This window comes from Arachis stenosperma, chromosome 5 (genome assembly GCF_014773155.1).
Source record: "Arachis stenosperma cultivar V10309 chromosome 5, arast.V10309.gnm1.PFL2, whole genome shotgun sequence".
In the NCBI taxonomy this organism is placed as follows: domain Eukaryota; kingdom Viridiplantae; phylum Streptophyta; class Magnoliopsida; order Fabales; family Fabaceae; genus Arachis; species Arachis stenosperma.
This window is the reverse complement of record NC_080381.1, coordinates 14,609,888-14,634,054: the sequence shown is the minus strand read 5'-3', so window position 1 is coordinate 14,634,054 and position 24,167 is coordinate 14,609,888. Positions and strand designations below refer to the sequence as shown.

Genomic DNA, 24,167 nt, shown 5'->3' with positions numbered 1-24,167 from the left:
AATTTATAACTAAAAAAATCTCTACTTTTAATAATAATTTCTATCCTATGCAAAATTGTTAATTGCAACTTGAAATTTGTTATAACATAATTAAATCAGTCACCATAAACATTTAATATGCAACTCTCTTTTTCGAATTAACTCTCAAATTGATCCCTAAAATTACATTCAAATCTTAAAGTGGTCTCTAAAATTAATAATTATCCAATTTTATCTTCAAACTTACACTCCAAAATTCATATATAATAGTCCCTAAGTCACTTTCCGTTCATATGCTACAATTAGAAAGCTGAGATGGACTAATTCTGACGCGTTGGTAATCCCAAAACGACGTTGTATAGGAGTAACGCCTCTTTTGCGTGAAACGACGTCATATGATGCATTTGATGATATAAACTTCTCTCCATAACATTAAAACCCCATCTTCTATCCCTCTTTTTCTCATACTCTCTTTTTCGAATCTTATCTTGTACATACAGTAATCTATTAACCAACGACAAACCTTTAAATAGAGCTTAGTACCACAATAAATTAGTCTTTAACTTACCGCCAGATTGAAGGATACCGTGAAAAAAAAAATCCTTAACTATATAGTATGATCTTTGATATTAACATCTCCCCCATGCTGCCAATTCCACAACAACAAATGATTAGTCATACTCAATTTTTATTTCTATCAAATTTCATTTACCATACAAATTCTAAAACTAGAACCATTATCAATTTATCATCAATTTCTGTTATACAGCTCCAACAACAAAAAAGCATAAGCCGGAGATGTTCAACAATAAAGAAGGGGTGTAGAGGAGGTGTTCCAGAAATTTTTAATCAATTATAAAAAGTGGAGAGTTTGGATTCCGTTTATTGTTGATGGCAATGTCAAAGATCATACTAGAGATAGTTTTTTGGTTTTTGTCTTGATGTGTTTTTTTTTGTTGGTTTTATTGTCGCTCCAATGTATTGTGTTGAACTCTCTTATTAAAAAAAATAAAAAACAAAAAACAAAAAAGCATAAGCTCTTACAATTCAAGAATAAACACTAATACAATTAAGGAAGAGTTTCAAGTTTTTTAGCCATTAGCTCTCGACCGTTTGCATCTATTCTCTTCGTACAAGTGAACTTCCAACTACAACCAGCGATCATGAACACCACCGACGACCCTGGCGGAACAGTTCAAGAGGATCACCCAGCCCTGGAGGAGCAAGACCTATTACGGAGGAATATTAAAAAAGTCAGAACAAAATGAGAAGGATTTACGGGAGACCAAATCCTTATGCCAAGAGATGAGGAGTAGATGCATGAACAACATGGCCAAAAAGGAACACAATAGAAAGGAAGATCTTTTTTCTCAAACAGTAAGAGAGAGCCCAAGAGAGGAATTTCTGGAGAAAGATCCAGTAGAGAAGGATGCAGAAGATGAAAAAATGATAAAAAAAAAGCTAATAAAAATGCATACAATTAGAACACAAATGTCAGAGTAAAAAAAATTGAAAATGGGCTTTTCAATATTGTCATTGATGAAGTTACTGAAAGAAGATTATGGAAGCCTTGGTGAAATACTCTCATAGTAAAATTGCTAGAAAAGAAAGTGGGATATGCTGTAATGAAACGAAGACTAGAAGCTATGTGGAGGAAAAAAAGGGGTATTAAAGTAATTGACTTGGGAGAAGAGTAGTATCTTGTTAAGCTATATGCAAGTGAGGACTTCGACCATGCACTACTAGAGGGGCCTTGGAAGGTCTATGACCATTATTTTACCGTGAGATTATGGGAGCCTAACTTTAACCCCCAACTAGCAATAATTGACAAAGTGACGGTATGGATAAGGCTACCTGGACTTCCGATTGAACTATATGATAGAAGCATTTTAAGGCAAATTAAAAATCTTGTTGGAAGGACGGTAAAGGTAGATAACAACACAGCTAAATTGTGCAAGAAAAAATTTGCTAGACTCTGCGTGGAAGTGGATTTGACAAAGCCTCTTCTAGGAAGATATCTCATTATGGGAGGGAATATAGAGTGGAATATGAAGGCATGTATCAAATATGCTTCAGCTGCGGGAAGGTGAACCATGATAAAAAAAAATTGTCCAAATAAAAAGGAAGTAACCAATGAAAATGGGATTAAAGCAATACTAACAAGGGAGCAAGTAATAAAACGCCTAGAGAAATGAATCAAGAAAATCGCCAGGGAGAAGGAAGCAAAAAAAGGAGGATACCGCAAAGGAGAAGCAAATTGAAACAGATGCACATGATAGGTTTGGGGAATGGATGGTGGTCCAAAAGCCCAAAAGGGGAAAGAAGATCCTAAAGGATGACGTTAACCAAAATGAAGCAGAGATGAGTAAAGTAAGGGGACAAGAAATAGAATCAAATAACATATCAAGATTCACTGTTCTACAAATAAAGGAAACATCATATGAAGAACTAGAGCAACCAAAGGAAAAAGACAGCAACAACGACAAAGAAAAGGAGACCATTGGTCAAAGTAGAGGCAAAGAAAGAGTAAAAAATGATTCATCTAAAGGAGCAAGAACCATAACAACAAATAAGAAAGGAAAAAAGGTGGTGACAGACAACACAAAATTGAACCAAAATCAGAGCATACCAGCACCAACAGAACCAAGAGCAAAGATCCTAACAAAAAGCACCAAAGATACAACAACCATAGAAGAACCTCAACAAATCATACAATGGAAAGGAGATTGCCATTATGAGAAAAATTAGATGGTGGAAGAAAATACAGCTCTTACCATCATGGAAGAATGCATTGAATCCTCAATTCAAGATCCACACAACAAAGACAGACCACCAGACTTTCTGCCAAGTGAAATGGAGACAGAGGGGGGAGGCATGGACCCTATGCAGAAGCTTGTGGAAGGAATAGACTTCACGACACCACAAATCAGTGTCATAAATGACACTAATATGAATATGGACTAAGCTTTTTTCTCGGTTCTGCTTGGCTGAGGCTTTTTTTTATGGTTTATTTTGGTTGTTGGTTTCTTCATTTTTCTTTTTTGTTTAATGAATTGCTTAATTTGAAATGTCAGGGGAGCAGCAAGTAATGCTTTCAGGAGAACTTTCAAGGACATGTATAGGCATCATAGGCCAGACTTAGTTGTTCTGCTCGAGACTAAATGCAGTGGAAGTACTGCTACAACAGTTATACAACAACTTGGCTTTAAGTATCACATCATAGAAGAAGCACAAGGATTTGCGGGAGGCATATGAGTCTGCTGGAATAGGGATGACCTTTATATCAATGCCATAGAGAACCATGACCAATATATACATGTCAAAGTTCAAGAGCCCAATGTCTTAATGGAAGGAGATTGGCTCATAGCAGGAGACTTCAATGAAATAAAGGACACTACCAAAAAAAAAGAGGGGCAACAACGGACAGAAGTGCTTGTAATTTATTTGCTAATTGGATTAATAGTTGTGGACTTATTGATCTAGATTTCGTGGGATCTAGATACACTTGGCGAGGACCCAAGTGGGAGGGGATGGATAGAGTTTTCAAGAGGCTCGACAGAGCTCTATCTAACTCATCTTGGAGAACTAGATTTAGCGAAGCCAAAGTTGAGATCCTCGCTAGAACTAATTCGGATCACCATCCTCTTCTTATTAAGATGGTCAACGACCCTAATAGTAGGAGAGATAGACCGTTCAGATTTGAGGCTATGTGGGCATTTCACCCAGATTTCAGGCAATGCTTGGAAGACAGCTGGGTGAACAATAATCTACTCTTGAAACACTCTTGATAATTTGAGAAACGATCTGACTGAGTGGAATAAGAATTGCTTTGAAAATATTTTTAGAATAAAGAGAAGAATCTTAAACTGGATTGCGGGGATTCAGAGAAGTTCGGATTATGGAAAGAATCCTTATCTTGATGAACTTGAACAGAAACTCAATAAGGATTTGAACGAGATTTTAGACAAAGAAGAAACCTTTTAGCTCCAAAAATCTAGAGAAAAATGAATTGTGGAAGGAGATAGGAATACTAAGTTCTACCATACTAAAACCATTATTAGAAGGGGAAAGAACATAATCCTAAAGCTTAAAGACAACAACGGAAGATGGATTGAAGAAGAGGAAGAACTAAGAAATCACGTCATTAATCATTTCAACAATTTCTACCAAGATGAGGTAATGATTGTTCCCTTTAATCTATTACAATTTTCTCTGCCTAACTTTAGCCTTTTTGAATGCAGGAACCTGAGCAGAATTTCAGATGAGGCAGAGATTAGGAAAATACTTTTCAGCATAGGATCACTAAAAGCCCCAGGAACGAAGTGATGGTTTTCCAGCACTGTTATACAAGAATAATTGGGACTTAATGAAGGAAAAGGTTTGCAACTTTATCACTATGTGTTGGAAGGAACCAGATCTCATCAAACATGCCAACAAAACCCTGATTGCACTCATGCCAAAGCTGAACAGTCCTGATACTATTAACCAATTCAAACCTATTGCCTTATGTAATGTGAGCTAAAAGATTATGGCCAAGATCATAACGAATAGAATCAAGCCCCTTTTAAATGACCAGATTTCAGTCCATCAGTCAAGCTTCATCCCAAGAAAGAAGATACAAGACAACATCCTTATAGCTAAGGAAATTATGCATTCTATGAGAAGGATGAAAGGAAAAAAGCAATTCATGGCCATCAAAGTTGACTTTGAAAAGGCTTATGATATGCTTAATTGGAATTTCATCAAGCAAAGACTCAACGAATTTAAAATTTTGAAGAAGATGACGGATATTATCACGCAATGTGTCACCACGGTTACCTACAATGTCCTTTGGAATGGAAGTAGAACAGCGGAGTTTTGTCCTAAAAGAGGAATTAGGCAAGGGGATCCTATTTCTCCATATCTTTTTGTGATCTGCATTGACAAGCTATCACATCTCATAGAAGAACATGTCTAGCAGGGGGAATGGAATCCGATAAGGGTGGGAAGACAAGGGCCTAAGATCTCTCATCTAATATTCGCAGATGATTTGCTTTTATTTGCAGAAGCTACCCAAGAACAAATGCACAAGATCAACTACATCATGGAGATTTTTTGCAAAGCGTCAGGCTTAAAGATTAACAATAACAAAAACTCTATAGTATTTTTCAAGGGAACAACAACTACCACTAGGAGGAAAATTGGAAGCATTACTGGCTTTAGAGAAGAAAGAGAAGTTCAAGGATGTCATGGAAAGAGTTAGCAGCAAACTCAATGGGTGGAAGAGTAAATGCCTTTCTTTAGCGGGGCGAATAACTTTATCACAGTTTGTGCTTAGTCCAACGCTATACTACCAAATGCAACACGAGAGAGTTTCGAAGGGCATTTGCAACAGTGTTGAAAAAATGCAACGCAGCTTTATTTGGGGTGATGTTTCAGAGCATAGAAGAATGCACATCATTAACTGGAAAACCTTCTGCCTTCCTAAGCATGAGGGTGAGCTGGGATTCAGAAAGCTTTCAGTTATGAACGACTTGTTTCTCCTCAAAATTCTCTGGTACATTAAGGAGAGAACAAATCTCTTATGGATTAAAGTACTGCTGCACAAATATTCCGAAGGAAGACATATAGATGATAGTATACAAGCTAGAAAGGGGGATTCTGATTTGTGGAAGAAACTCTTAAAATTGTGGCCAACCTTTCAAGCGAACACAATACAACATATTGGTAATGGACTGACAACAAATTTTTGGAATGATAATTGGGTGGAAGGGGAAGGAGTGTTGCGCCAGTTAGCTTTGGAGCCAGATATAGATATTAATAGCCTTGTTTGGGAGTGGACAGATAATAGAGGAGGATGGAACACTGATAAACTCGGAAGAAACCTCCCGGAGAGCACTGTTCAGAAAATCACAACTATGCTACCTTCTGCTCAGGACAGAGAAGATGATAAAGAAAGTTGGAAACACACTGTAGATGATAATTTTTCAGTGCCATCAACATATAAGGCGCTGAGCAATTGGACTAAGCCAACCAGGAACCTGTGGATGCATCTGTGGGATTGGAAGGGTCCTCAAAGAGTAAAAACCTTTTTCCGGATTGCAATGCATGGGAAGACGCTAACAAACCAGAGGAGGGCGAGAATTTTTGGAGGAAATGGAGACTGCAACTATTGTCAAGGAACTCCAGAGGAGCTGATACACGTCTTGAGGAATTGCCCAAAGGCCTCTATAATTTGGGTAAACCTTCTTAACACTAGTGAAATCCTTAGATTTTTTTGCGCTTAATTGGAGGGAATGGGTGCAGGAAAACTTAAAAAATCAATTCGGGCAAGTCCAAAGAATGGAATGGAAAGACACATTCATCACTACTTGTTGGCGATTATGGTACTGGAGAAATAGGGAAATTCATGACGATAATTACAGAAGACCAAACAAGCTTCATATAGAGATCATCAAACAAACAGCATAGTTCAAACAAGCAATGGAGAAAGCTTACCTGAAAGGGCAGTCGAATAAGTGGAGAGAGGCACACATTCGGTGGGAACCACCTCCAATAGGCTGGGCAAAATTTAACACGATGGGACTCAGTAAGGACTCAACAGCAGGGCGGGATGTGGCAATCTCATTTGGAATGATGAGATGAAGTGGGTGTCGGGGTTCACTCACAACATTGGGTGCGAAACAACTTTCAAGGCAGAACTATGGGGGATCGTCCAAGGCCTGAACCTAGCCTGGGAGTTGGGGTTGAAGCAAGTGATTCTGGAGAGTGATTCTAGTGCTGTCATTAACCTGGTAAATGAAGAGAAATGTCATGAGAAACATCCCAACTCTCTAGTAAGAAAAATTTCTGAGATGAAAAGAAGAAACTGGAGAGTCCTTTTTGTACATACATATAGAGAAGAAAATAGGAGTGTTGATTACCTAGCAAAAATGAGTATACAGTTGGAGGAGGGCTTTTTGTTATGGGATAATCCTCCTGCAGATTTAGTTGCTATTCTCTTGGAGGATGTTAGAGAGGCTATCTTACCCCGCCTTATTTGTAATTAGTTTTTTTTTTCTTTGGACTTTAGTCCTGTTTCAATACAAAAAAAAAAACACTAATACAATCAACATTTTTCAAAAAATGCAAGACATAGCAATGAATCGGAGAAAAAGGAGCTTCAAGAGATCGAGATAGAGTTTAGAAAAATATAAAAGAATAAAAAATCAACAAACCGATAAAAAACCTCAATGATGTACTGAGTTACCATAGTACGATTGTTGATGAGAGCTGCCTCGGCAACCTTGATCTCGAACGACATAATTATGCGGCTCGAAGAGTTGAATGAAAAGAATGAGAGTTATAGTTACTGTTGTATTTAAATGTACATATATTTATATTGTTCTTTGTTATTTGTGACCGTTAAAATGACCGTTATAGTTACTGTTGTAATATTTTATTATATAATATATAATTATATTATTTTTAGTTATATTTAAAGTAGATTGATTATTCTAACTTTTGTGAAATCTTAAAAGAATTTTTACATTTAATTTTGGTTTTTTTTTGTAACATTTGATAGTTTTAGTGGCATTTTTAAGAATTATTTTTTTCTTGTAATGTGACCTTAAGATCAATGTAGAATATGATAATTATACATTAAATTTTTTAAGGTGTAACATTTAAAAAATTTAATAGAAGTTTAAGGTAAAATTATTACATTGATTTACATTGAATTTTATTCATTGTAAGGTTTCATAATTTTAATGAGGGATTTCATGATGATTTTCATAATTTTTTTTTTGTTTTTTATTGTAGTTGAAGAAAGAAGAGTAAAAATTTAAAAATGAATCTAGAACCACCAAATGTTATATGATATTATGATAGAAACTAAGGAGGTTAAGAATATATCTAAAAACTACTTTGTATTCTTGTTTTAATATATTACTAATAGATGTAATAAAAAAGGTTACATTTTATAACGAGAAATATTAGAGATTCATTATTTTTTTTACAGGCCTGCTACATATACAAGTAATAAGGCCTTACAAGTGTTACAAGCCCCCAGCCCACAAACATTCCACACGCGCACTAATTATATTGAATGGAGCGTAACATTCACGCGCTCCCACTCAAAAGCGTAAACCGCCCCTTAATGGCAGACTCTTCCACTTCTTCTACTTCTCAAAGCTAACATTCGAAAACTCCATCAACACACCATAAAACTCTCGATCAAGAATCTCCAGAGAAAACAAAGCTATAATACTCAAGGTACGTTACATTACCATTCCTATATATTTTCCAGATTTCGAACTAGGTTTTACTGTTCTTCTACGTTCTTCTAGGTTTTATTGTTCTTCTTGTTTTAGGTCTCATTTTACAGTTTTTAATGTTCTACTTGTTCTAGGTTTTACTGTTATTCTTGCTTCTAGGTTATTCTGTTCTTCTTAGTTGTTCTAGGTGTTACTGTTCTTGGTGTTCTAGTTCTTTTGATAACTGATTTTTGGGAGTATATTGCGTGATTTGGTGGGTGTATATTGAGTATTTTGTTGGGTGTATATAGCATAATTTGTTGGGTGTATATTTCTGAACTGATATACTGTAATATAGTCAACAGTTGCAACTGTTCTAATATTTGCTTGTCCATGGGTGTATATTGCTTGACCTTGTAATGTTGCTTGACCTTATATATTAATGCATGTTTGAGTGATATCTGACTGATATCTATGGGTATATCTGACTCATATCTATGGGTGCATCTGAATCATATCTATGGGTGTATCTTACTGATATCTATGGGTGTATTTTTCATTTCAGAAAAAATGGCAGGCAGAAACCAAGCTGAAAAAAATGTAAGAACAAATATATGTCTTAGATGAAATCAGTTTTATATAATAGAAATATATCTGACTTTAATTTTGCTTTGTTTACAGCAAACCAAAGACCTTAAGTGTGCAACACATTTGTTAAGTGAGAAATTCAGAAACATGAGCGAGGAAAAGAAAACAATTGTTAGGAATTTGGGATTTGGTGGCCTGATGCACATCCCGCCGCTAAGGGTACATCACCAAATTGTCAGATAGATTCTAAGGATATTGACACTGATTAATGTAAATGTTATATATTCCTGTAACAAATTGAACACATGCTGTAAAAATTTTTCAATTATAATCCAGTTTATTATAAAATTTCTTTCAATAATTAAACTCTCTCTGCTGTATTCAAAATGTATGAATTACAGGTACTATAATATGAAGGAAAACATCAAACTAAATATACACCCATAACCTGCCATTTTTTACACCCAAAGAAAGTTGAATATACACCCAAAAATCTATCCCCTGATGCTTTATCCCTAAAATCCTGAACCCTAAACACTTAAAACCTAAACCCTAACCCCTAACCCGTAAACCCTAAAACCTAAACCGTAAACCCTAAAACCCTAAACCCTAATACCTAAAACCCTTAAACCATTGTAAAAAAAAAAACAGTATTTTATAACATAAAAACAAGATTCTGAAGTATATATATGTATATATATGTAAAATGTGAAATACAAGAAAATTCAGAAATACACCCAAAAGAACACTGCTTTCACACCCAAAAGAATGCATGCTCTCGCTCCTTTGTGTGCTTCTCATCCCTGTCCAGAAGTGGTGATCCAGATAGATTGGAACCCATATATGACGATCTTCATAGAGATCTGCAGAATACACCCAAACACAGACTATAAATACACCCGAAAAAAAATTAAATTTACACCTCTGCTGCAGATTTTAAACAAACATTACCTGAAAGCCACTTGTTGTCCACAAGACTAAAATTCAGCAGAAAATCATTTCAATTCCTATCAAATGAGTCTTTAAGCACACCCACGCTTCTCGCACTTCTCTCGTAATGTAATTCCTCACATCCTTTTCAATAAAATTTAACTCGCGATGACCCCTGGCAGCCGCAACAAATGATTGGTAAGTTTTGCTTAGTCTAATACCAGCCTCCTCGTTATTCTCTATTGTACGACGAATAGACATGCTTAGTTCCCTGTGCTGTTTGAGATATTTTAGATTTCCATTTTTCCTCTCTGCTACATGTAATCAATTGGTTTTTAATCTCGTTTCCCTTCCTATTTGTGCTCCGAACTCTTGTAGAAAATCCTGCAGCCTTGGCGTAGTTCCTGTAAACTTTTTCAGCATCTTCAAGGGTGGTAAAGGTCATTCCAACCTTTGGAACAAACTGGTCATCAACAACTGAGAGAGGCTGCAGAATACACCATGTCAAAAACTATAAATACACCTAATCATGTCTGATATGATACACCCGAACCGCAACAACTCAACTAAAATGACAATAAAAGCCATAAATTGTAAATACACAGGCTGCAGAATACACCATGTCAAAAACTAAAAACACATCCAATCATGTCTGATATAATACACCCGAACAACAACAACTCAGTTAAAATAACAGAAAAAGCAGTAAACTGTAAATATACCCACACTTCTAGCAAAAATACACCCAAAAAAGATCTGATCTACACCCGAGCATCTGCTATAAATTCCAGATAATTAATCAAAACTAATACATTACATTCAATCCACAGATTTATCTTCATGCATTATTTTGACAGTCAATGTTCACGAATTATTCAGCTACACAATGCTATACAAATTACTACAACAAAATTCAAAGTAAACGTATGTAAATCAAACCTCAGGAACTTCGTTAGATTCAAATTCATAATCCACTTCACACTGATTCAGCTGAGAATCTGACGTTGAATCAACCATTATCTTCAAAACGAATCCAAACTTTGATTTCAGTAAACAAAAATCGATGAAAAACGAAGCTGGAGTTAAAAGAGAGAAGAACGAGAAGAAGAAGAACGAGGAGAAGAACGAAGAACGAAACAAATCTAGAAATAAGGAGAGAAGAACGAGAAGAAGAAGAAGCAGAAGAAGAAGAACGAGAAGAAGAACGTAGAAAGGAAATAAATCTTTTAAATTTGGTAGTTATATAGCGCGTGTATTGGACGTAGGGTTGCAGCGCGTTTTAAGGGTTTATTAGTTAATGAACTTGTAAAGCATACAAGCCATTATGGCTTGTATGCAGAGCTTTTCTGTTTTTTTTATCAATATTAACTAATACTTTTAAACTAACATCATAAGTTTATATTATTAGAATTTAAAATTTATAATTTAGTATTTAAAATATTTTATACAAAAAAAATCTTTAATTTTGATATTAATTTATATATTATTTAATTAATTTATAAACAATATAATATTTTTAAATTTATATTATATAATATAATTAATTTAGGTTTCGGAGCATCACTCTTATTCTAGTTAGAATATATTTGACCATTTCAAGAACTGATGTTATACCTTCTCGGCTTCTCCAAAAACTTGAACACAGATTTATGATTAGCCATTTTTATCAAGGGCTCAAGGAATTTATAAAGAGAAATATTAGAGTCAATATTTTTTATCAATATTAATTAATATTTTGGGTTAATATTTTAATTTTATATTATGAAAATTTAGAATTTACTTTTTAATATTTAAAATTAAAAAAATGATAAATTTTGTCGGTAATGCGACGTTTCTCTTTTATAACTATGATCGAGTGAGTTGTTTCATATTGTGAAAATAAAATATTTCACAATGATAAAATAATAAAAAAATAAAGCGTGAGATCAGACTTGTTCTCATTCGTCTAGAAATTAAACGAACAAATAACGTTGAAATCCGTTGTAATGAAAGACTAGACTTTTTCTTTTCTCAATCATGTTGGTTTCTCCTCCCGTTCCAATCCCAATTCGCATTTTCATTTGGTTGACTTTCCTTTACTCAATGATCAAAGTCAAACACTCATCGATCTTGCATTGCAATATCTGTATCCTCTTCATTCTTCGTTCTTTCGAATTCCAGCCATTTTAGCAACTCCAAATCATGGCTCATTTGGTGTACGGTGAAACTCCATCCTTTGGAGGCTCAAATCACGGACAACCCCACCAATTTCTTCCATTTCCAACTTCTTCAACCTCTTTACCCATTTTCCTCTTACATGGCAACTTGGAAATATGGATCCACGAGGCCAAGAACCTTCCCAACATGGACACCTTCAGCAACAAGCTAGGAGGCATGCTTTCCAAGCTCCCTAAGAATCTCGGAGGCAAAATAGAAGGACACGTGTCCCAAAACTTATCCACCAGTGATCCCTATGTCACAGTGTCTGTGTCAGGTGCTGTAATAGCCAGAACCTTTGTCATCAGAAACTCTGAGAGCCCTGTTTGGATGCAGCACTTCAATGTCCCTGTTGCTCATCATGCTGCAGAGGTTCACTTTGTTGTCAAGGACAGTGATTATGTGGGGTCACAGATTATAGGTGCAGTTGGGATCCCAGTGGAAAGGTTAATCGATGGTACAAAAGTTGAAGGCGTTTTCCCTATCCTTAATGCTAGCGGAAAACCTTGTAAGCACGGAGCAGTGTTGAATTTGTCAATTCAGTACACACATGTTGATAAGGTTGCCCTTTATGGTAATGGTGTAGGTGCTGGTCCTAATTATGAAGGGGTCCCAGACACTTACTTTCCTCTTAGAAAGGGTGGAAGAGTTACACTCTATCAGGATGCTCATGTTCATGAAGGTTTCCTTAACAATTTGGATGCCAATTATAAGCATAAAAGTTGTTGGGATGACATATTTGATGCAATAAGTGAGGCACGTAGATTGGTATATATTGTTGGTTGGTCTGTTTACTACAATGTCAGTTTGATTCGAGGTACTAGAGGTGATGGAAAGGATTGCACTTTAGGTGAACTTCTCAAAGCCAAATCACAGGAAGGTGTGAGAGTTTTGCTCCTTGTGTGGGATGATCCTACTTCCAATAGCTTCCTTGGTCAGAAAACGGTAACAAATTAAACTTCAATTAAGCTTTGTATTGGTGATTCTGTTTGCCGCTGCTTATGCTGTTGTTTTAATTAAGCTTTTTGTCATGCCTAGCTGGTTTTTGACAGTTATTCAATTTATAGTTTAGTCCTTTTGATTAAGATAATGGTAGTAATATAAACCAATATGGTTAGTTTTTTGGATATGGATCAAACAATTATGATCAACAATGTTGCTGTTTCAATTTTAATAATGAAAATATCTAATTTATCTATATATCATTATAATCTTGTGTAATTTATTAAAATTGGGTGATGTGTTAACTGATTTCATATAGTATTAATTTTAATACTTATTTTTAAGTTCAATTAAGCAGGTTACAATATTTAAAGGATAATCTTACTAAAATTAAATTTAATAAAGGATTTAGTTAATATGTACTCTAAAGACATATGATAAATTTATCACTAGTAAAAAATTTTAAACGTTTTTAAATGTATTGAAAATTTAAATTTTTTATATTTTTAATAAAAAAATTTTTATTTTGTAATTTTAATATATGCCCTTATAGCACATGATAGATAAACCTTTTAATAAAATAGGTTACTCAATTCATTGCTAAATTGAATAGAATAAGACATATTAATTCGTTCTTGTTCATAATACATTACATACCTGATTAGAGTTAAATTTTTTATAGCATTATTATCTGAAAATACAAAATATACAAAGTTTACAAACTATCCTACAACTAAAACTACAATTATCAACCCATGAATATAAAAGTCATTAGCATTTTTGTAAATCTAACTTTTGCTTCCAGACTACTCATTCTCCATGCAATATTTATTTTCCTCTCATCATGATTGCTCTTAATTTGTGCATCAGGTTCTGTATCTCTATTTCCTCTGTCATTTTCATCTTCATCAACCCACTTTAAAAAGTTGCAATGGCAGTCTTTTTGCAGAACTTTAAAAACTATTATGATTGAAAATTCCTACCACTAGTAAGAATATTGAAGAAGAAGGAATTCATAAGAACAACTCACTTGGTATCTTGGACATGTATAGAACAATCTATCAAAATTCTCTAAACTCTCAGATTTCTTGATCAATGTCTTCAGCCCACAATGATATATTAGGTCTTCATTCTTCCTCTTTCTTGGCATAAACGAGTTAGACACATACCTACCAAGTGAGTGAGAAGACACTCCACCACAACCACATCTGTTTCCACCACCCATCATGCTAGCGACCTCCAATATTAATCTTTAAACCACTGCAACTTCACTCCAACGTAAGCGCAGTTTTGTGCTGTCATAGATCTTAACGGGTCAGATCAGTTTCCGTTAACAGTGTTAGTGAGGAATGACTAACATAACTAACTTAAAATCTTTCACGAATGAATTTGATTAAAAGAATGTTCAGAGTCCAATTTGAACATTTACTCTAAATATATTAATAGTATCATAGGAGCATAAGCCACATCAATCCCACATTGAAATACACGATTTGAGAGCTTCCATACTAGTTGCAAACATATTTGATAACTTTGTAAGATTTATAAAATTAGTTTATGTTTGGATGTGAATAATGTAATTGATTACCTTGTCCATCAGATGATACCTTGTACTGTAACTAGTTTCTTTAACACTATCTTCAAATTATTCTGATATGTAGGTTGGACTAATGGACACTCATGATGAGGACACTCGCCATTTCTTCAAGCACTCTTCCGTACGAGTGCTTCTCTGCCCAAGAGCTGGTGGAAAAGGACATAGTTTGCTCAAAACACAGGTGAGCCAGAAATGCCATATGTTCATCAGTTCATATATATCCAACTACATACTAATATTACAGTTTTGTCTTCCGGATTTATATTTCTTCTTTACATCTTCTTGTGTACAAAGTAATATGACGAATACATTTATGAGAAGTGGTAGCTTTTTGCTTGCCTTATTCTTAATTACTATTTTTTTAGGAAGCTGGTACTATCTATACCCATCACCAAAAGACTGTCATTGTGGATGCTGATGCAGGGCATCACAAAAGAAAGATCGTAGCTTTCATGGGAGGACTTGATTTATGTGGTGGAAGATATGATACACCAGAACATTCTCTCTTTAGGACTTTGCAGACAACTCACAAAGATGACTTTCATAATCCTAACTTTAAGGTATATCATATCATCCCTTTCTATTTTTATTGGTTTTCAATTCCAGTTAATGATATTTAATGTTCATTAGCATCATCCATCTTTCAATTTGTGTACTGTATACTAAGCAGGGGCCTGTTACTGGGTGTCCAAGAGAACCATGGCATGATTTGCACTCGAGAATTGATGGTCCAGCAGCATATGACATCCTGACCAATTTTGAGGAGCGTTGGTTAAGGGCAATAAAAATGAGCAAACTCCAGAAGATGAAAAGTTCATATGATGATTCATTACTGAAAGTTGATAGAATCGCAGACATTGTTGGGATTGATCAAGTTACTAGCCTTAATGGTGAAGATAACCGTGAGACTTGGCATGTTCAGGTATTAATAATTGATCGAAAAAGAATTCTTCCATTATCAGTGTACATGCTACTGACTGTAACCACATTCTTCTAACTTAAGGTCTTCCGTTCAATTGATTCGAATTCTGTGAAAGGATTTCCCAAGGAACCTAAAGATGCTATAAGAAGGGTGAGAAATAGTAATATTATTTGGCATGTGACTTTCTTTATATGCTGAAAAATTTAGCTTTGACTTGAGGCTGCCTGAGCTGATTATGATTATTATTTCATTGCACAGAACTTGGTGTGTGGAAAGAATGTAATGATAGACATGAGCATACATTCTGCATATGTCAAGGCAATCAGATCTGCCCAAAAATTCATATATATTGAGAACCAGTATTTTCTTGGATCATCGTATAATTGGGATTCTCACAAAGACCTTGGTGAGTAATGAGCAGTTATCTCCCACCATAAATTTGTTCCCTAGAATTATACTATTAGCAGGGATATAAAAAAAGTCCTTTTAGTTTTTACAAATTACTCCCCATATTTCTTTGCAGGTGCAAACAACTTAATTCCAATGGAACTTGCACTAAAAATAGCCAACAAAATCAAACACCATGAGAGATTTTGTGTGTATATTGTGATTCCCATGTGGCCTGAAGGTATACCCACAGGTACAACTACTCAGAGGATTCTGTTTTGGCAGGTAAGCTTCCTTCACGACTTCAAAAAAGTGTCAATTGCAATATGTTAAGGTAATATCCTTAGTGCTACTAATTGAGTTTCCTGTTCATATACACGTTGACTTTTGGCAGTTCAAAACAATGCAAATGATGTATGAAACGATTTACAAGGCCTTACAAGAAGCCGAGCTTGACAATGAGTATGAACCACAAGACTATTTGAATTTCTTTTGCCTTGGTAATCGTGAGATCCCTGAAAATGAAAATATTGGAAATCCTAGTGGTGAAAACACTCCTCAGGTACGTTAGTAATTAGTTCTTTTTCCCTACTCCAACTGTCTCATTAGTCATGTCTTGTTGATCAAATGTCATAGCATAAAATTGTTATTGTGTAATCCAGGCACTCACCAAAAAGAACAGGAGATTTATGATTTATGTTCATTCAAAAGGAATGATCGTGGATGATGAGTATGTGCTGCTGGGTTCTGCAAACATAAACCAGCGATCAATGGAAGGCACCAGAGACACCGAGATAGCAATGGGAGCATATCAGCCTCATCATACCTGCACAACTAACAGGTCTAAACCCCGAGGCCAGGTCCATGGCTACAGAATGTCATTGTGGAAGGAGCATATTGGAGGAGTGGAAGCATGTTTCGAGCATCCGGAGAGCCTCGAATGCGTGAGACGGATAAGGTCGTTGAGTGAGCATAACTGGAGACACTATGCAGCTGAAGAAGTAACCGAAATGAAGAGCCATCTGTTGAAGTACCCTGTTCATGTTGATTCAAAGGGCAATGTGGGATCCCTTCCTGGCTGGGAAACATTCCCTGATCTTGGTGGCAACATAACCGGCACCTTCACACTATTGCAAGAAAATCTCACCATCTGATCTTATCAACCAATGAAAATCAAAAGTGTGAAATTTACTAAAAAGGATAGAGAATGATAACAATACAAGCAAAGTTTCACCATTATACAGGACAATGATTGTAACTAACATGGATCCAATTCTTAACGGTGATCCATTTCTTCCTTGCATTCTATACTATGGAAAAGTTAACTTGAGAACCATTTTACTTTGCTTCCATGTCAGAATACTTGCATTATTACTTGATTCTTCTAATATATTTTTACTCAGAGAGGATAATTTTGGCAGGTATATTTATAATTGGGATAAACACATTGCCTCTAAATGATAACTTAATGGGTGAAAATTTCAAACCAAACTTTTGGTCTTTTTAGATCTCTACTAAACAGTTAATTTCAGTTAAGAGTTAATATAATACATTATCACTTGGATCTTGATGTCCTGGCTCCTCAGCGCGATAAATTGTTTTTTCAGACATGAACATGTGAATAATCTATAATCCCTACCTAACATCAGACTGTAGTTTATGAGAATATTTATGTACGAAAGCCAAAGCGAAAGAATAACCAAAATGCACATGGTTTAGATAACTTTTACTTTCTGAAATTGACAAACGGTTTTCCAGGTTTGTTGAGAGTGTTTTTTTCCCCTGAAATAAAAGAAAGGCAAAAAGTATGATGATACACTTAAAAAAAATTATATAGTAAGATTAAAAATGTCATTAAGTTTTTAAGTAAAAAAAATCATAAATGATCTGATCGTATATAATTTGACCCCGGAACAACATATATAAGCAGAAGGTCAATACGTCAATGAAAATATCGAAAGCCTTTTACTATTTTTCTATTTATTTATTTATTTTATTTGCACATATGACATGTACATTCTTTCGAAGTTGCGATGAGAAATACTGAAATAGAGACCTTTTGAAAATGAACTGGCATTGATATTATTGAACAAGAATAGGCACGGCATATACAGGTTACAGAAACATACCATCTACCATAATAATCTCGCTTGCATGTGAGCATGACTGGTTTCCCTTTCCTTGATTCACCGTGAAAGACTTTTGGAGCAGTGACAGGAAATATGAACCATCAAACACCAGCTTCACGTTTCACGGAACGTATTTTCAGAATTTTTAAGTTCGACAGCTAAATTACTGTATAATTATCGCAAGCCAAGAAATACAGAATGGTCTTTATCTACTACACTTGATGGAATTAAATTGCTGATGGTTTCAGAATGAAGATCAATCGTTTATTTCTATCAAAATAAATTTTTAGTTTGTATAAAATAGTTGTCTATTTGTTTGTTGTCAATGTGGTAGAAACTAAAGAGACAAAAGATCACAATGTGTACATGACATTTATGTATTAGTAATCTTTAAAAAATAATGAATAAATTAATTTAATTTTTGAAACATTTAAATATGAGTTAAGTTGATTAACTTCATACTAATGCGATCAGTGTTATGTACTAGCAATGAGATCCAAATTATCTTCTTTCTTTTTTTTTTAAATTAGGAGTGAAATTCAAACTCGAGACCTCTAAATAAGGAGGAGAGACTATATCATTTGAGACTACGTTTTTTCATTTGGTTTCTCTCCAAACTATCTTATTAGGGACAGGATTCGGTGGTCCAGGAATCTTTGGACCACTTAATGGTCCAAGTAGAAAACATGTTTTTAGAGTTTTTTTTATCAATTGCTACGTAGTTATTGAACTAATTTTAATTACAAATCAACTCTATATATTTTATTTAATTATAAAAATAGTTTTTTATTTTATAAATTATTATTTTATCAATTATCTATTATATTTATTAACAATCAAATACAAAAATAACAACCAATTATATCCTCCATTCATCCTAATAATTCCAATTGATTAAAAAATTAACTTTGATCATGGCTTCCGTGTTTCCTTGAAATTCAATCGATTGGTTTTTCAAAACAATCGATTGAATGATAACTCAATCGATTGGTTTACACTATATCACAAAACAATCGATTGAAAGTTGTAAGGTAGAATGGTAAAAAGCTTATACCAATCGATTGTTTATACTTTCCAATCGAATGAATGCCTCAAAACAATCGATTGTTGTTGTTACTCAATCGATTGAATTCACGAAAACAACATGGATTTGCCAAATACAATCGATTGGAAAGTGATGACATTGAAGTTTTAGCCAAATTCAATCGATTGGTAATGTAATCCAATAGATTGGAAGGTGATGAAGTTGAATGTTTTGCCAATTTCAATCGATTGGTAATGGTACATAAAATTTATAAAACGTCAATGATATTTTCTTTTAAATTAATTTATAAAATTTTTTAGATTTGTCTTATTAAAAGTAAAAAAAAAAAATTATAGTAGAGTAAAACTTAGCTGAAACCAAATAACATAGTGTAACACACATCTTTGATCAATATTAAAAAAAATTAGCCTAATTATGTACATAAAATCCTAAAAAATACAGTTCTATCTTTTTTAATTAAGTTAACTTTAAAATACCAATAATGCTTTTTCATGTGCTGCTTTTAATCTAAAATCCTAGAAAAAAATTGATTTAAAATATTATAATGTTATTATATTGGCACAACACTTTATTTTTGTATGATAAATATAAGTACATTTTTATATAAAGTATTTAAAGTATATAAAAATGTACTCCTATTATAAAAAAAATATTTAAAAAGTCATTAAATTTTTATATGTTATTAAAATTTAATAAATACAAGTACATTTTTATATGTTATTTTTAATTCAATGTACTAATAGGAGTTAAGATTAATTTATATTTAATAATTTTATACTAAAATTAATTTACTATAATTTTGTTTTATACTTCTTTTAGTATATTTTTTATATTATATAGTATTTTTTCTAGTATCTTATTGTACAATGTGTAATTCGAATTATCATTTGATTCGAAATGTGAGTAATTCGAATCAATTTGATTCGAACTTCCTCCTACTCACGTGTTCCTACTAATTCGAATTGATACAACTCGAATTATGCTTTTATAATTCGTTCTAAGTTGATTCGAATTACTTGTATGCAATGATTGGGAATAATTGGAGCTGTATTGATTCGAATTATTAAGGAATGTAATTCGAATAAAGTTGTTTCGAATTACATTAAAGTGTGCTTTGGTGAATTCTTGTATCAGATTCTTGTTTGGCTTATATGCGTAATAAACTTCTCTCCTTGGCTTAAATACGTTTTTTACCCTCAGTTTTATATTAACTCTAAATATATTAAAAGAATTTACTCAAATATATTCTAACATTTAACTAATTGCAAACACTTATCCCAAAACATATTTACAAAAATTAGAGCACTGGTTACTAATATTTTAACGAAACTAAATTTGTGCATAATACAAATAAATAAATTAAGCATACTTACTACTTGATACGCTGCTACCTTATCAATATCATATACTTTTTGTATTTTTTACTCTGCCTTACTTGAATAAAAGCAAAAGGTACTATTGATCGGAAAAATTAATTTTATAAATTATCAATCTATAAATTAATTTTATGTACCATTACCAATGGATTGAAATTGGCAAAACATTCAACTTCATCACCTTCCAATCGATTGGATTACATTACGAATCGATTGAATTTGGCTAAAACTTCAATGTCATCACTTTTCAATCGATTGTATTTGGCAAATCCATGTTGTTTTCGTGAATTCAATCGATTGTTTTGAGGCATTCATTCGATTGGAAAGTATAAACAATCGATTGGTATAAGCTTTTTACCATTCTACCTTACAACTTTCAATCGATTGATTTGTGATATAGTGTAAACCAATCGATTGAGTTATCATTCAATCGATTGTTTTGAAAAACCAATCGATTGAATTTCAAGGAAACACGATTTGGAAGCCATGGACGAACGTAACGAGATCAAAGTTAATTTTTTAATCAATTGAAATTATTAGGATGAATGGAGGATATAATTGATTGTTATTTTGTATTTGATTGTTAATAAATATAATAGATAATTTATAAAATAAAAAATTATTTTTATAATTAAAATATATGGAGTTGATTTGTAATTAAAATTAGTTCAAAGACTACGTAACAATTGATAAAAAAACTCTAAAAACATGTTTTCTATTTGGACCACTAAGTGGTCCAAAGATTCCTGGACCACCGAATCCTGTGCCATCTTATTATGTATGTTAATGTAATAAGTACCAACTTGATTCATATTTATATTTTTAAATGATTAAAGATGCTAACTTTTTTTAGAGACTAAATTACATGCTTCTCTTTTTGAGGAGTGCTAGGGTCAATACATCTTGTGATTTGTAGTTATCAATTAGTCATTAATAATATTTTTAATAGTGTGAAATTACATCTAATAGTTTGAGATTATTCATTTTTCTTTTACTAGTTAGTACTAGTCAAATTTTAATAAAAGTATTTTTTAAAGGAAGAATTCAACACAATAAGTAGAGCAAACGAGACAACAAACAGAAATCACAGTCAAAGAAAGTAAGTTACTCAAGGAACACTAAACTAACGTGTATAGAGACAATAGGACGGAAATATTAAAAATTATTCTTTCTGTATTGTGTTTAAATACGATGTACAAAACACTAATATAATGTCCAGTATTATGTTTAGATACATATGGACAAGACTAAAATATTATATGAAATGACTAAAATAGCCATGTGATTCTAAATTTTTTGCATCAAGTACAAACTAATTTATTAGAGAATGAGAGTAGAACTTGAAAAAAAATGTTTGAAGGGCAAAAAATTTTAATAAAAAATTATATAATAATATTTATATTAAAATAAAATTTATAAATATAATTATTTTATTTTTAAATTTATTATTAATATGTAGGAATACATATGGTTAATATTAAAAAAAAATCTGAATTTGATTAATAAAAAAATTTATTTAGGTTAATAAGCTAAATTAATTTTAAATAAAAAAGTTATTTTAATTTAAAAAATCAATTTCTTTTATCTAAAAATTGATTTTTTCTTTTTAAAAGACTGATTTTTTTTAAATTATATAAAATCAATTACAACTTATAAATTATTTTTTAGTATTTTAAAAGATTAATTTTATCTTTGATAATATTTATCTTTCAAAAAATTCAAGACTAATTATTTTTGTTATTATTTTTATTACAAATTAAATAATATAATACAAGATTAAAATGATATTGAAGTAAGAACGATAAGAAGGAATAAATTATCCAACCCAATAAAAAAATTCTATAAAAAGGAAAAAGTACCTGAAAAAAAAGAAAAAAAAGGAGAACGTAGAGATAGAGAAAGAGCATGGAGAAGAAAGTACGTTTCTGAGAACGCAAATTAGGAAAAATAAGAAGGGGTAATAGTGGAATAATAAAAAATATCTTTGGACAAAAAGAAAAAAATCATAAAAAAATCAGTGTCCCTCTTCCAATTTCTGTGTCCATCATTGTCTTTCTTAAAAAGAGTGGACATAAAAGTATAAAAAAACAGTCTCGGAGACAATGTATTTAGTGTCCATGTCTCTACTTCCAAACATTTTTTAAAGATGTGCTATACATGTCTCTGCGTCATGTCTCCGAAAATAAACGCTACCTAATAGATATCCCCTATCGTCTTCGGCATTGTCATCAACAACAGAAGGAATCCACACCTAACCACTCTTTATAGTTCATGAAGGACAGATGGCATGGATAACATCATCAACCCCTTTTTCCTTTATTCTGAAAGATCCTCCTATTCATTTTTAGCCAAATATTCCAAATACTCGCACAGAAACATATCATCCACCACTTGCGCTCCTACTTACTAATTGATAGCTCAGTCCAACTTTGAAAATGTTCCTTTAGCGACCTTGGACACGACCATTGCCTTCCAACAAAAGACAGTCAAGCACACCAAACCTGCCAAAAAAAATCACAACCAAGAAATAAGTGGTGACCATATTCAACACCTTTGTTACATGACACACATGCAGCGTCTTCCTGGTTAACCACTCCCAACCGACCTCTCCTTCGTATTGACCCTTCCAATTAAAACAAATCAAACAAACAATTCAACTCTTGATGGGACTAGGCCTTTCCAAACTGTCTTAGTAAGACTATAACTTATTATATCTTTCGAAAGCATTTCCACATGCAGTGTCTGCATAAAGGAATTAGTAGAAAATACACCTTGTTTATCAAATTTCCACACAACTCTATCCTCTCTGTTATATGCAAGATTAACCACTCTTAAAATTTCATGCGTATGGTTCACTAAGTCCAACTCCCATTTGAATAGCTCTCGCCTCCATTGGAAATTCCATCTCCACTCTAACCCGTCCCAGAACCTACAATCCCCTATAACAGATCCTGTTTGATTTGAAATTGAGAAGAGCCTTGGAAAAAGATTTTTCAGAGACCTTCCACGCAATCATACATTTTTTTAGAAACGAGTTCCTCTCCCTATCACCAATCTCCATAGACAACACATTGATCATCTTCTATCTTACTTGTTGATCCTTGAATTATATTTGACAGATATCCTTTCATGGACTTCCTGAATAGATAACACCTGAACTGACAGCATTATATTGGAATTTAAATTGTTACAAGAGTACACCACTTTTTTTTTATAAAGGACAATTCTCATTGAAAACTGTCACCACCACTTAAAAAGAAGGGTTGTATTACACACCATAACTTTCTCAATATCCAATTCACCAAACTGTTTGAGAACCTGCACCACATCTTATCTGATCATTATCATACCATTTTTACTATTCTCCTTATTCCAAAAAAATATATTCTGTACAAAAATTAATTTTTCTACAATAATTTTTAATATTTTATACAAATTTAAATAATAAATAAAAAAATTGTTCAATACAAATTTAATAAGTACAAGCTTCCCAGCTCTAGTGAGGGGCTTGGCTTTATTAAAAGTGCTGGCCTATTTTGAGCATTGACCCTAACATTTTAACTATAGAATTATTTGTTTTTCCACCTTTACTACACAGAAGAAAAAAAAAACATAAAACGTTAAAAATGAGGTTAACTTTTTTATTTTATATTAAATTTAATTTTCATGTAGGTCACCAAATTGTGTACTGCAATAAACGAATTTCCAAACTCTCAAAAGATTACTGAAGTTGTACAAAATAAAACTCTTTTTATTGCATTAAAATTAATTTTTTTATATAAAAAGGAAAATAGTAATGTTTTTTAGTTTTTATAATCACCGTCGCAGCTGTCCTCGACTCCTTGTCCTAGAAAGAAAATAAC

The 24,167-nt window shown here is 33.0% G+C and overlaps 2 protein-coding genes across 2 annotated transcripts; one reads left to right on the top strand and one right to left on the bottom strand.

Moving 5' to 3' along the window:
* Positions 1 to 9,764: 9,764 nt before the first annotated feature.
* On the bottom strand, positions 9,765 to 10,727 carry LOC130980464 (uncharacterized). The gene is made up of 3 exons (XM_057904143.1): positions 10,650 to 10,727; positions 10,081 to 10,197; positions 9,765 to 9,986 (listed from the first exon to the last, which is right to left on the bottom strand). The coding sequence occupies exons 1-3, from the start codon at positions 10,725 to 10,727 to the stop codon at positions 9,765 to 9,767; spliced, it is 417 nt and encodes a 138-aa protein (XP_057760126.1).
* Positions 10,728 to 11,686: 959 nt separating this feature from the next.
* On the top strand, positions 11,687 to 17,144 carry LOC130981719 (phospholipase D gamma 1-like). Its single transcript, XM_057905369.1, has 9 exons — positions 11,687 to 12,851; positions 14,510 to 14,626; positions 14,811 to 15,005; positions 15,116 to 15,367; positions 15,449 to 15,517; positions 15,626 to 15,773; positions 15,891 to 16,039; positions 16,149 to 16,316; positions 16,417 to 17,144. The coding sequence occupies exons 1-9, from the start codon at positions 11,892 to 11,894 to the stop codon at positions 16,906 to 16,908; spliced, it is 2,550 nt and encodes an 849-aa protein (XP_057761352.1). The 5' UTR covers positions 11,687 to 11,891; the 3' UTR covers positions 16,909 to 17,144.
* The last annotated feature ends 7,023 nt before the right edge of the window (positions 17,145 to 24,167 follow it).